At 33.8% G+C, this 14,910-nt stretch overlaps 1 protein-coding gene across 6 annotated transcripts in view; it reads left to right on the top strand.

Moving 5' to 3' along the window:
* LOC129750986 (uncharacterized) overlaps positions 1–14,910 on the top strand; it is a 216,255-nt gene that overhangs the window by 64,139 nt on the left and 137,206 nt on the right. For all 6 annotated transcript variants that reach the window (XM_055746257.1, XM_055746241.1, XM_055746227.1 and 3 more), the window contains exons 3-7: positions 13,005–13,114; positions 13,277–13,372; positions 13,618–13,753; positions 14,003–14,136; positions 14,684–14,879. In XM_055746257.1, coding sequence (XP_055602232.1) covers positions 13,005–13,114; positions 13,277–13,372; positions 13,618–13,753; positions 14,003–14,136; positions 14,684–14,879 — 672 coding nt within the window. The remainder of the gene's footprint in view (positions 1–13,004; positions 13,115–13,276; positions 13,373–13,617; positions 13,754–14,002; positions 14,137–14,683; positions 14,880–14,910) is intronic.

The following is a 14,910-nucleotide window of genomic DNA, read 5'->3' as shown; positions in this document are numbered from 1 at the left end:
CAATGAGGCACACATATTCTTTGAGGAACATGTCCCAATCATTACTAAAGAAATAAAACGCAACAACAACCCTGAAACGTTTACTTTGCAAAACCAAGTAGAGGAAATTTTTTAAAAACAATCCAATCGTATGCTATATCAACTGAAAAACACATTTTTCCCAGTGTGGTTCAGACATGAAAAGCCATCAGGAATGTTGACTGAACCTGATGCTTTGATGGTGCCACGGGCAATCCAGTGAAAGTAAAATTGGTAAAATTCGACAATTGAAAATCTTATACGAGTTATGTACCGTCTTTCATGTATACATGAGCATTCAAAGTGGGTTTTTCAAGAATTCCCGAATCGGTCTAAAAATCGATTGCTGAAATTGGCATGTTTATTCACAGGGAGCGTATTTGTTTTGATGGGCAGAGGTGTTTCTAAACAAATATACATAGAGTTTGTTTCCAGAAACATTCACCTTTAATAAACAAGAAACATTATTAAGGTTTATAAGATTTTAAATGTTATAGAAAATTCGCTTCATACATACAAAATCTTTCATTAACAGTAGTGTTAAACTGTATTCAACAAAAACTGAATGAAAATGTCAACCAACCCAAAATTTGACCTATATCTTTCTATCTATTCTATTTATATCTTCCCCATTGCTTCGATGCCCCAGTCAAGTATAAGTTTAAATATGTGATGTGTTCAGAATTATTGTTAAATTCGTTATGTTCAAACTTGGCAAATATTGATTTCAATGCTAATCTAGAGTGAATGACAGTCGCAACGCATGTAACAATAACCAAAACACCATTGACAGAAGGAAATCGCAGCACAAGGCAAATGAACAACATCGGCCAAACAAGCGACAGCTTGATAGAAATTGAATCACCCACGTCCTTTTCCCTGTTTTCCTTCATTTTCCATGTAATGCCGTCTCTTCTCCTAAGCAATGACAAAAGACGATGGCTTTTTCAATCTGAACGAGAGGAAACGCAGGAATAATAACAGAACCATTTACCATTTGACGACGAGTCGACACAGCTGATTGCCGGGGAGGAAATGGTTTTGCCAGGCATCCTTCAGTTGAATTCGAATTCAACAGAAATGAAGGTAGCAGTCCAATGAGCACTAATACAACAGAGAGTACGGAGGCTGCTCGAGTCAAGTGATGTCTTCAGAGACTAGGCAAAGCACTTCTGTTTGCCCTGTGGCTGAACACGTTGGACCCAAGTGCTACTACATCAATGATTATATTTCTCTGGCAGTTTTACTTATGTAGATTTAAGGGCGGCATATGTCGTTGATTTTCATAGAGATGATTTTTTGTTCTCGCTTACATGATTCAATTTGCTTCGCTTTATGCTGAAAGGCCTGAAATTGCACCGCAACATATTGTTTTCAAATCATTCAACTATTTGCACTATATTTCAGTAACAATCACTTTGAAGAAGGTAAATATTAGAGATGGACCGAATATTCGGCGCCGAATATCGCCGAAAAACCGTTAAGCCGAATATTCGATTCACCGATTCAGCCGAATATTCGATTGGCCGAATATCTACTACAGACTTGTAAATTATTCGAATAATTTTGGATAATTTATAAAGTATCCTATAGTAATGTTGAAAAAGCTACACAATCATTAAAAATTTATAATTTCACCAAAATATCTAAGGTGGGTCTAAAGGGTATAAAAAAACACAATTTTCAAGATTTTTTTTAGAGCTATCGTTCAAACAAATGTATTCAAATTTTTGCATTATGCAAAGCATTGTTAAAAGAACATTTAGTAATTTTTTCGTAGAAAAATATTGAAAAATGAGCCGGTGACGGAGTACTTTCGAGGATGCCTTTTAGAAAACAAGATTTGCGGTGGACACTGTATCTCAGCACAGATTCATCTGAAGTCAAAAAATCAGAGCAAAATATTTTTAATAGATGTTTTTCTGGACCTCAACGTTTTTATTTAACTTAAAAAAAATTTATGAAATTTTTGTGGCTGTTTGAAGTAAAAACTACGATTTTTCACGAAAAAATCCGCCATTTTTCACCTGTAAAATCCCCTCAAAGTAAAAAGAAAACAAAAAAGAAAAACGTTGGGGTCTGGTATTTTATATGTGGAAAATATGTTCCAAATTTGAAAAGAATCGGATAAGTAGTTTTCAAATGACGATGTCCACGGACTTTAAAAATGTGCTTTCGAGAAAATCGCGTTTGAAGTTTCTGCTCTTGCTTTCTTGCAGTATTAGATAGGAGGAGATAAAGGCCTATAATTTCTACAGTTTTGCTTCAATTGACTTGAAAATTTGACACAACATTCTTGAAATGTTTTACAATAAGAAAATAAAAAAATAAAAAAATCGATTTTTTGAAAGTGTTAGACATCCCCCCCCCTTAATGTTAAAGATAATCTATTCTTTCAACAACTATTTTAAAGATATCTTGCTCAAATTCGACTTTCATCTAATTCAATATCAGATAAGATAATTCCAATAGCTTGACACCTGTTTCGACATATTTTATTCCAGATTTCACAGGAACGCAATCTGTTTGGTGATAAACGCCCTAGATGCAACTAGTCATCTGATTTCTTTTCAGTTATTGGTGACATTTTTAAAATCAGAAAGGCCCCTACTTAATTAAAAAATATTTTGTAATACATCATCCGATAATATCATCTGGTTTAAAATATTCGACTAAAAACATGAGGAGCATTAATATGGAAGAAAAAGAAAGCATTGAAATAATCGCTGAAGGTTTTTTCACTGAAAACTCAATAGAATATTCGACCGAATATTCGGCCGAATATTCGGCCGAATATTCGTTTGGCCGAATAGTTGCAAAGGTCAATATTCGTTTGGCCGAATAGTTGCAAAGGTCAATATTCGGCATTCGGCCGTTCGCCGAATACCACTATTCGGTACATCTCTAGTAAATATAAGTTGTTATATAATTATACCTCATAACAATAAAGTTATCAGTAATATAAAAAAATTAATTAACAAACAAAAAATAAAACCAAATATACTGTGGTATTTTCACGTTATATTAGTTAAATGAGTTTCATTGAACTGTGACTTTTGTGATTTCATGAAATATGAACCCGATCATAATTTTTAAGTGGGTATAGTAGTATTATTCTTATAGTAATTCGCGTTTTTTGGAGAAATCATCTATTTCTTCTGAATATTTCAAATGCTATCAAAAATATATAATTAGAAAAACATAGAGACGATAAACAATGAAAACCACGTTGAGAAGTCTACGTTTTATCAGTAATAAAAATAGTAGAATATGACAACATTATCAAGTGAAAATCAACTTTTCAATGAACTAGGTTTTTTTTGGTTTCATAAAAGTTATAAATATGTAGTTCAAAACTCAACTCTGAAGCATAGAGATTCAATAAGAAAAACCAAAAAAAACAACTAAAATCGAAATGAATTACACTTTTCATTCACGCCATATCATATTGCAATCACGCACTAGGCACAGCTTCATTCCTTGACGAGGTGTTTGCGTAACTGGATTTCGTTGTCATCACTTGTCATGTCATATATGCCTACATGTGCTGCTTGTCTTGCCGAAAGGTTTCCAACATACATATGTATGCGTGCTACATCTGTAACGAAACAAACGTGAGCTGAATGGTCCAACTGAGTCGTCAGGTCATTCACAGCATTAAATTTGATAATCTACATATCTGGTGATAAAACTACACATGAAGGTACATTAAAAAAATAAATTGCGGTTTTTAATAAATGTATGTACTAGAGATGTACTGCCGCTAATAGCAAGTCCGTCCCATTTGCGTTTTAATCATTTTTCAGTTTATCGCTGGAAACACTTTAATTTTATCTGTAGTTTCAAGAGAAAACTTTGTTTTCATTACTTTGTTCTGTTGAACATTGAAAAATACCTCAAGTAATTTTGTCCCATCGAACGAATGATCGCAAGTCGGTCCCATATGGCATAAATCATCGCAAGTCGGTCCACAGCCATAAGAGCCCAGCAAATGATTTTCAACAGAATCAAAACAAAAAAATAATCCTTATAAAGCGAAAATCTTTCATTAGCCGTAGCAGTGACAGATTATGTTGATTACTTTGATTAAAAACGCATACAAGTGCCGAATTACGGTTGGACTTTTTACGATTTTTCAATGCCATTTTTCTCATTTCAACAAAAACGCAAATGGGACGGACTTGCTATGAGCGGCAGTGTACCGAGTAGTAGTGGAATGCCGAATATTAACCTTTCCGCCTCACACTTCCATCTGTACCGTTGAGCCGTCAACACGTACGCCGGAGCATCGTATCGTTGCTGTGTACCTGCAGGAACATTTTTACATTATTTATTTTTTCCTTACCTGTATTTCAATCAGCACTTTTCAGTGCTAAAATTATTTTCATTTTCTTTTATTCATATTTTCTCTTTTCTTTCCAGCATGGGGAAGTCATCGGCCGGGTCAAGGGCCGGAAGAAAACGGATTGCTGAACCTAATTCGGGTCCATCGCCCAAAAAAGTTGAAATTTCCAATTCATTCGATGTCCTTTATAACATCGGTGATGAGGAAATATTCATATTTAATTCTGATAAGAGTACTAAGAAACCTTCTTCTTCTTATACTCTTAAAAATGAAAAGGTTCCACCAATTACGGTCACGATTTCTGACTTCAATGCCTTTCGAAAAGAAATCGTCACTTCCGTCAAGGATGTGAAGATTTCTTTTCAGATCGGTCGAAGGGGAACTGCTCGTATTTTGGCGGAATCTTTTAATGATTTTCAAAAGGTTTTAAATTATTTGAATAATAAAAAACACCAATTTTTTACGTACGACACTAGAAGTGATCGTCCATTTAAAGTTGTACTTCGTGGTCTCACTGGCGATCAGACACCGGATGAGATCACAGCTGAATTAAATTCTTTGTTAGGTTTTTCTCCAATTCAAGTAATTCAAATGAGGAAAAGAACCAACACGAATAATACCAGTAGTGTTGGTTTTGCTCCTGAACTTTATTTGATCCATTTTAAAAAGGATCAGGTTAATAATTTAAAAATTCTGGAAAAGGCTCGTCTTATGTTTCATTGTCGAGTAAAATTTGAACCTTTTCGTAAATCTACTACCAATTTTTTTACAAAATATTACGCAATGTCGTCGTTGTCAAGCTTTTTGTCACGGCACTAAAAATTGTAGAATGAATGCCAGATGCATGTTTTGCGGCTCATTCGATCATGAAAAATCTAAATGCCTTTTTGGTGGTGATAAGCCAAAAACAGAATTTTTTAAGTGTGCGAATTGCGCAGGTAATCATTCCTCGAATTCTCTAGACTGTCCCGTTAGGGCAAAAATTGTTGCTTCTAGGAAAAATCCCAAAGTTTCCAGAAAAGTTTCTTCTCCTCCTTCCTCTTTTTCGTCTTCACACGTCAGACCGGCAAACAACCTGCCTGTTCGCATTCAGCCTCGGCCTACATTGGAATCACGGCTGGGTAATACCCGAAGTGATTTTAATGTTACCTGGGCTGATTCTGCGCCCCAGACTCGTTGTTTATCGTTCTCAGAGGTGGTTGAAAATGGGTTTCCCTCTTCAGGTTTAACTAATAAAAATGGGAAAAAACCAAGTCTCAACGTTCATGCGAAGGCTTGGGAAAATCCCCGAAATTCAAATACTTGTTCTTCTCCTTCATTTTCTGATCCTAACAATTTTGTTGATTTGGGTGAGATTACTGAGGAAAAATTAAAATTTTTGCATCAAAATTTAATGGAAATGATGCAACTTATGTTGAAAGCAAATTCAATGTTTGAAGCTTTCCAAACTTCTTTTAATTATGCTAACAAAATTATTATGACTTTACGATTCCCTCATGGATCCAAATAGATGTTTAAATATTATGAATTGGAACGCTAGATCTTTGCTGGCTAACCAAGATGAATTCTTTTTATTTTTGAAAACTCAAAACATACATATTGCTGCCATCACTGAAACTTTTTTAAAGCCAGACAATAACTTGAAAAGCAATGCTTTCTTTAAAATTTTACGGAATGATCGACTTGATCGACAAGGTGGGGGTGTAGCTATTGTCATCAATAGTCGTCTCAAATTTAGACTTCTTCCTTCTTTCAATACAAAAGTCTTAGAAACAATTGGAATTGAATTAGAAACTTCTATGGGGAAAATTATAATTGTTGCCGCATATTTGCCTTTTCAATGTAGCGGTGAACAGAAGAATTTTTTGAAGGGAGATTTACAAAAACTCACCAGAAATAAATCTAAATTTTTTATTATTGGTGACTTTAATGCAAAACACCGATCTTGGAATAACATTTCATCAAATTCAAATGGGAATATTTTGTTTAATGACTGCTCTGCAGGTTATTATACTGTTGAATATCCTAATGGGCATACTTGTTTTTCTTCAATTAGAAATCCCTCCACAATTGATTTGGTTCTAACGGATTTAGGCGAGCATTGTAGTCAATTAGTTACTCATGCGGACCTCGATTCAGACCACCTTCCAGTAACATTTTCTTTATCCCAAAGTCCCATTGAAAACCCTTTAAAATCAACTTTTAATTTTCAAAAGGCTAACTGGGAGCGATATATGAATTTTATTGAACGTAATTTAGATGTAAACGTTCCATTGAATTCAATAGAAGATATTGATTTGGCTGTAGAAAATTTGACAACTTCAATAGTCAATGCTAGAGCCGCTTCAATACCTAAAGTTAAACATAAATTTAATCAACCTTTAATTGATGATGATCTTCAGTTTTTAATACGACTGAAAAACATTCGTCGACGCCAATATCAACGTACTAGGGATCCTTTTTTAAAATTTATTTATTGCGACCTTCAAAAAGAGATCAAACGTCGTTTAAATTTCATTCGTAATGAAAATTTTGCAAAAGCAGTAGAGGACATAAAACCCTACTCAAAGCCTTTTTGGAAATTAACTAAAATTCTGAAAAAGCCCCAGAAGCCAATTCCTACTTTGAAAGATGGGGAGAAACTTCTTTTAACTAATTCAGAAAAAGCTCAAAAATTAGCCCAACAATTTGAGTCTGCTCATGATTTTAATTTAAACGTTGTAAGTCCAATTGATGCTCAAATTTCCCTTGAATTTGATGAAATTCTTTCTAAACAAAATGTATTTGAAACTTCTTGTGAGATAAATATTGATGAACTTAAATTGATTTTCAAAAAATTTAAGAATATGAAAGCTCCGGGGGAAGATGGGATTTTCTATATTCTTATTAAAAAGTTGCCTGAAAGCACTTTAAATTTTTTAGTTAAAATCTTCAACAAATGTTTTCACTTGGCTTATTTTCCCAATAAATGGAAAAATGCCAAAGTAACTCCAATTTTGAAACCTGGAAAAAGTGCTTCAGAGCCTTCAAGTTATCGACCAATTAGTTTGCTTCCTTCTTTAAGTAAACTATTTGAGAGAGTTATTTTGAATAGAATGATGATTCACATTAATCAGAATTCTATTTTCCCTGATGAACAATTTGGTTTTCGTCATGGACACTCTACTACACATCAACTTTTGAGTGTAACTAATATGATTAACGCTAGCAAATCTGAAGGTTATTCAACTGGTGTTGCTCTTCTTGATATTGAAAAAGCTTTTGACAGTGTTTGGCACAAAGGTTTAGTAGCTAAATTAGCTCGATTTGATTTTCCTGTATATCTCACCAAAATTATTCAAAATTATTTGACTAGCCGAACCTTACAAGTAAGCTATCAAAATTCATGCTCTGAAAGGACTCCCATTAGAGCTGGGGTCCCTCAGGGCAGTATACTTGGGCCAATTTTATACAATATTTTTACTTCTGATCTTCCTGATGTACCAGAAGGAAAAGGTAGAAGATTATTTGCTGATGATACTTTGCTTTCAGCCAAAGGTCGAAATTTACGGGTGGTACGCAGTAGATTGCAACAAAATTTAAATTCCTTTTTGAATTACTTGAAAATGTGGAAAATTTCTCCTAACGCTTCCAAAACTCAACTTATTTTATTTCCCCATAAGCCAAGAGCAAATTTTTTAAAACCTAATGAAAATCATTCCATAACTTTTAATGGGGTTTCATTAGAATGGTCTGATCACGTGAAGTACTTGGGACTCACACTTGATCGGAATCTTACTTTTAAAAATCACATTGAAGATATTCAATCTAAATGTAATAAATACACTAAATCTCTTTATTCTCTCATCAACAGGAAATCCAGGTTGTGTCTGCGAAACAAGATGTTAATCTACAAACAGGTCTTTCGACCAGCGATAATGTATGCAGTTCCGATTTGGTCTAGCTGCTGCGCGACGAGGAAGAAAGCCATCCAGAGGATTCAGAACAAGGTTCTGAAAATGATTTTGCGGCTTCCACCTTGGCACAGCACCGAAGATCTTCATCGGATTGCAGGCATAGAATCGATCGAAGAGATGGCCAACAAAATCATCTCCAACTTCAGAGGCAAATCGATGCAGTCTTCCATCGCAGAGATTCGTTCTCTTTACAATTAAGTTAGTTTTTAGGATTTAGGATTAAGTTTATACATCTTTTTTTTTTTGCTTAACAGGATATTCTCCTTTAAATCAAATTATTTATTGCTAAAGCAAATTTAAATCAAACAAACAATGTTTAAAATTAACTGTATCAAAGAGTTGAACTGATCATAATTGATCTGAACACTTTAATTTAACTTTAATAATGTAACTTAAATGTAATGATTAAAAGACTAATAAAGACATATTTAAAAAAAAAAAAAATAAAAAAAAAAAACCTTTCCGCCTATTCGGCAAAACTAATATTCGGTCGAATATTTTATTGAGTTTTTAATGAAATAAACGAAATCCATTATTTCAATTTCCTTCTATTTCTTCCATTTTAATGCCCCTCATGTTTTTGAATCGATTATTTTCAACCAGATGTTCTCTCTATTTTTCAAAATGTCACCAATAATTGAAAGGACATTAGATGACTTGTCGTTTCTACGGCAATTATCACCGAAGAGATTGGGTTTCCGTGAAATCGCGAGGATACCATACTTTCAACCACACGTATCCTATAGGGCAGTGCTTATGCTTATGCTTATGCTTATGATACGTTCACAGCCAGATCTTGTCAGCATCCCGGTGAGTAGTAAAAGTACATTAACTACTCATCTTAACTTGGCCGGGCCCACTGTGCAGTATTGGACGCAGAGACAACTGGAACAAAGGGAGGAAGAAACGTGGACAACAGTACCATACGTTTCCATGACTATAAGTGAGATTTTAACGTTGGAGCACATATGCTAAATTTCTGTGCTCCTTGATGGTGGTCCGTGTGACTTCGTCCTTCTGTGGGTGGAAATGATGTTTTTCTGTACCGAAATCCAAAACCCCATAGTATAGTTAATAATTTTACAAATTTCCTTATTTTCATTACTAAAAAATTTACAGTATTGATTTAACTTCAATGTTAATAAGAATTTAGAGTTTCAGATTTCGATGCACAATCATTTCTGGTCTCTGACCTTGGATATAGCGCCTTTGCTCGCTCTTGAAAAGAAACATTGAAAGAACAAAAAATATAATTAGTGTAAGCATCCCCCCCTCCCCTTCAAAAAAAATATTTCAAAAGTATTCATAGTATTAAAGTAGAATATTATTTATTATGACAGCTTTTCTATGATTTATTCATATTTAATTATTTGAGTGGAAGATAAAGATGTTGATTTCGATTTTTCGTTGTATGGTGTTGTATGTTTCTTTTCTAATAACCTGTAAAAAGTCGAAAATACCGAAAAAAACAGAAATTCTACTGTTTTTTTCACGGAGCATCGCTATTTAGAAAAGTACAATCTTATAATAAAATTGTTCATTATTTCACTCTTTCCGAACATTTAGGGCTTAGATGATTTATCAACTGCATTTCTTTTTTCTAAGCCGCTCTATCCTTCTCACTAGGATACCAATCTGTTTGAATGGTACTGTATGAAAAAATTAACACAGCTCCAATCCCACAATGAAGAAGGTCAAACTTAAAACTCCAATGAATTAAATTAAATAGAAAGAATATACTTAGCTTTCCAGCCGTTTCCGTAACCTTTTCCCGACAAATCTAAGAAAATTTGATCGAAGCAATCCTTTTCCATTTCTGCGCATTCCTCTAGCTTCCAGATTTTACAGCCACTGTTATCCATTCTCAACTATTTCCCTTCCCCTCTCACTTCCACAACATTGCCACTATAGTCCGAACTGCTGGTTTTTTTTTTTCCTAATTTGAAATATCACGCACCTCCACCAACCGAAATACTTCAATTTCACTTTTTCCAATTCACCAATATCCAATTTCATAGCACTTTGCCAACCGATTTCGGACGCGCCCGTTCAACGGTTCAGCAGAACAAGGGTGTTGGGAAAAAAATCGACCACTCTCCTGGGAGCTCACGATCACTCCTACTTGATACGAATTGTAACTTTAACTTTTGAAAACATCTACAAACCAGGGATTCAGAAGTTTTACAACACACAGCACATGCCAAAGCACATAATTGTTTTGGCAAAAGAATCCTCCGGAAATACGACAGGACTTTTAATCTCTGATTTACTATATACGGTTGCACAAATCCGCGGGTTATCCGTTATCTGTTTACTTTTTCAAAACTTTCCGAAAGTTTCATTTTTAAATTTGAAAATTGACAAAATTTTTATGAACGAAGAAAAAACGCGTGCGCTGTCATCGAGGCAACGCCTACTCCTTTATGTCAGGTATTATATTTTTCTGTAATAACAACCACACGTATCCTCTAGGCAGTATTCTTAAACATATCTACAAGAGTTAAAAGTTTTCATTCAATCACAGCAGCAGCGTTAAAATTTTATCTAAGGATAAAAACAAAATTAATGTTCATTTTCGGGAAGTGCTCAGGAAAAATATCTATGCATCCTGGCCAGATTTGAATTATCTCGAATTCATTATTGGTTTTATGGGCGGTTCTCATTTATATTTTTTTTTTCTATCCTTGAAACAATCATAGTCGTTAGATATTTTTTGAGGTAGTCACGAAGTTTTCAGAAAATAAATTTGTTCATAACTGCATAAAAGCTTCTATCAACATAACTCGTTAATTCAAACAGTTTAAAAATAAGTGAAATCTCAAAGAAGAACTGGAAGAACTAAAGATTTTTATTTTGCTTCCATTCCACTCCATTGATTCGATTTTCCAACGCATCAAAGACTGTTTTTACGATGCACATTACGTAGTACATATTATCCTTATTGTTATTTTCTCATTTTCTTATCTCGGTTGTTTTTGGGAAAACTTTTAATTTAAAGCTTAGTTCTTTTAGAAATCAGACAGTTACAAATGCGTGTATTTCAAAAGCTATTCGTTTCATCTAAATACTTTTTTTTGAAGGAAATGAAGCTAATCTTATGATAATTCATGAAAAAATTTGAAAAAAAATATTTTTCGTTTTCTATTTTATTCTTGGTACCTCCCGTCGGCCGGCGCACACTTTTTTCAGTTATGATATTGATCGGATTTTCAAACTTATATTTCGTCTAATCTGTATTTTTAGTTGCTACATCCTCCTCCTTCAATTTCTGCTACTTTTCGGTCCAACTCTTTTTTTTTAAAGAAACTGAGGCCAATTTAATGGATACAGCTGTTTCGAAATTGCCAAAACTTGATAATTTTGGAGCCACTTTAAAGCCTTTTTAATGGAATTTCTGCTGGCAAAATCTGACAATAACGAAGTAAAACTATCATGAGATTGAAATTAAAGTATAATCCGTTAGTAATGATCGTAGATCGCGAAGAGTACATACAAGATTACTCTTTTTAGGCTTTAAAAAACAACGAAAACTACAGTTTTCGTTTTGAAAATTTTCGTTTTTTCCACTGGATCAGAATTTTAGAAAATCATTCATTTTTTTAACAAAGCAACCAGCAAATACATACTTTAATATGATCGGGACCTTGGGACGAGCAGACATGGAATAGGATTCAAATGCTGGAATTTGTTTGAAATAGAGTATTTCATGAGTTTTGTCGTTCGTCAAAAATCATCTATCTCATAGCCTCGGTACCGGCTATACAGCTTACGAGCTCTGGAACTAGCCTAAACATTGTTGTTTGAGGTTAGGTTTTAATGACTCATCACTAGGCAACACTTTCAGTTTATCGGAGATTTTTTTTTCGGAAATTTCAGCGATCTACACTTAGTTTTTCGCTTATTAAAAATTAAAAATGTTGGTATGAGACTTGACTTCCCTGGTGACTCTTAACCGTAGTTGCCGATCATGTGCTTCACTCCAATGCTTGATTTGAACTTTGTGGACATTTTTAACAGTGTTTGCATACTTTTCCACCACTAACACACAGTATTTCTGTGAATTATCAACGGTTTTGTAAGCTATCAATATAATAATGATGGAATTTGAAGAAAACTGTGCAATACTATTTTTTTCTTTTTCTCTTGCATCGTGAATAATTCAAAAACGCGTGAATGTAAAATTTTGAAAAAAAGTAGGTCGAATAGTACTTTTTACAGGCAACAAAATGCTGTCAAAATTTTGAATATCAGATAACAAGTAAACGAGCTAGAAGCAGAAGAAAGTGTCCCATTTCTAAAAGAACTAAGCTTTAGTTTAAAACTACAATGCAATATTCATGAAAACGTATTTCAATTGACTACAAAATACTCTCTTAAATCAACTCTTTCTTCAGTATTTTTGTCAGGTCAATATTGACGCTGAACCTAATCAACTTTGAATCACAGTAAATATTGAATCCGAACGAAAAACCTAACTTTTGATTGAATCCTGTCTTTACCTTTCCTGTGACCGTGTCGACTAGCTCTCAAGCGGGTCGATTATTTATTTAACCAGTAATCGCAATTTTTTCAGTCAAGCATGGTCCCGAACCTTCCGATTCTTACCGCCTGGTCAGAGCCAATCAATAATCCACCTTTTTTCTATCATTTCTGAGTATTTTTCCCGATTCTCTTTTGTTTCACAGATGGACAATCGGTTCTCAACGTTCAGTTGATTGTGAAAAAATATGTTGAAAGGGGGAGCGCCGTGGCCCTGTATTGTGATAACGATGCGGCTCCGGATATACTGTACAAGGTAAGGACGCAATCGTATACAGTTTATTTGCCCAAATTATTTTTAAAACTTACAATTCACTTCAATAACTAACAACTAACAACAAAAGCAAACAATATTTGACTTTTTTTTTGTAAATCAATTCAACACATTTTATTTCTTTTTCCTCAAAAAACATCAAAGGTGACGTTCCTTAAAGGTGGTAACAAAATTTTCGAATACATCAAGGGTCGGAATCCACCGTATCGAAATTATTCGATATCAGGAGCAGAGATTGATGTAAGTGATAAACATTAAAATTAAATCATATTGAATTTTGTAAATCTCAACATAGTACCGATCTTAACAATTTTTTAAGATGGTTTAAGATCAACAGAAAATAACATTATCAGTTCCACTTGGAAAAGAAGGGCTTAACAGCAAAAAGCCAGAATTAGTTAATCAATGTATTTAAAAAAAAACATTATCCATGTAATCGCTTTTAAACTTGATAATTTCTTTTATTTTAATCGTTTCTTTTGTAGTGGAAAAAGGTGAACCCCTCAACATTAACATTGAAAAATCTAGATTATGAAGCGTCCGGGTCTTACTATTGCGAGGTATCAACTGATACCCCAATTTACACGAAGGCGTCCAATGACGAACCTATGCATGTTATGCGTAAGTATGCAATTGATTATGAACACCTTTTTTGATTTTTGAATAGTCACATTTCAAATAAGGAATTATATTTAATACTATTTAATTTTGAACAACATTGAAATTTCAATTTTCATAAATAAAAACGCAGAAAGGGTTAGAATTTTATTATTTTTAGTTAAAATGTAAAACTAATTCTGATAAATATGAACATTCTTTAGCAAAATATTCATTTACTTAACATTGTTTCACATGTATTTCATTGTACAGTTCCACAAAAAGGACCACCTACAATCGAATTTGCCAAAAAGCAACTTTATTATGGCGACATTCTAGTGGCCAATTGTACGACGTCCAGAGCTAGGCCGGCACCTCACATTACTTGGTTAATCAACGGAAAACAGGTTCGTATTCATTGTGTTTGTTTTTTTTTCCAAAATTCTCTATGAAATAGTGTTTTACTCAAAAAGAAATTAATTGATAATTAAGCATTCCATAGAAATTTGGATGAAATAAAAGTACAAGAGTAAAATTCTTTATCGTCTAATTGAGAATGTGTTTGTTAAATGAGTTACTTAATTTGATATTTAACGCATTAATCGAATCTTATCAGGCTTGTTAATCGTATACAAAGATTTTGATATGTGATTGGACTAACTAGTTGATAAAATTTCAAACCATTTGATTTATATGTCTATTAATCCAATTTTTTATTTGTTTCTGGTTACTCTAGAAATAATAATGTCTTGAGGATTTTACGAAACGTAACCTCAATCGTCACTGGTATGAGAGTTTGACCGGGGTCGTTTATTACCCGGACAAAGAAAAAAAATCTCTTTAGAGTTATTTCAAAGATCCAAAAATAGTAAATGTTTTTTATGAGAACATCATTGACTCCTAAAACTACTGAAAAACATGACAATGGTAATGAAATCCATTCTGCATTTGCAGGTTGACGATGCTAACGTTCGGCAGCTTCATCACAACTCAAAAGGCAATCATCGAACGAAGCAGGTAATGCCCTATTCGGCAAATTCAACGTCTAGCGTTTACCACCATGGAAAAGTTCTTGCGGGATCGCCCAGCAACGGAGGAACTCTATCTAGCACCGGAAATAGCCTGAAGGATCTCAAGGCCATAACGAAAGGTAATTAAAACACTAACTGATGTCAAACACT

This window comes from Uranotaenia lowii, chromosome 1, assembly GCF_029784155.1.
Source record: "Uranotaenia lowii strain MFRU-FL chromosome 1, ASM2978415v1, whole genome shotgun sequence".
Lineage (NCBI taxonomy): Eukaryota > Metazoa > Arthropoda > Insecta > Diptera > Culicidae > Uranotaenia > Uranotaenia lowii.
The sequence above is the reverse complement of the archived record's forward strand: the minus strand, read 5'-3'. Positions and strand labels throughout refer to the sequence as shown.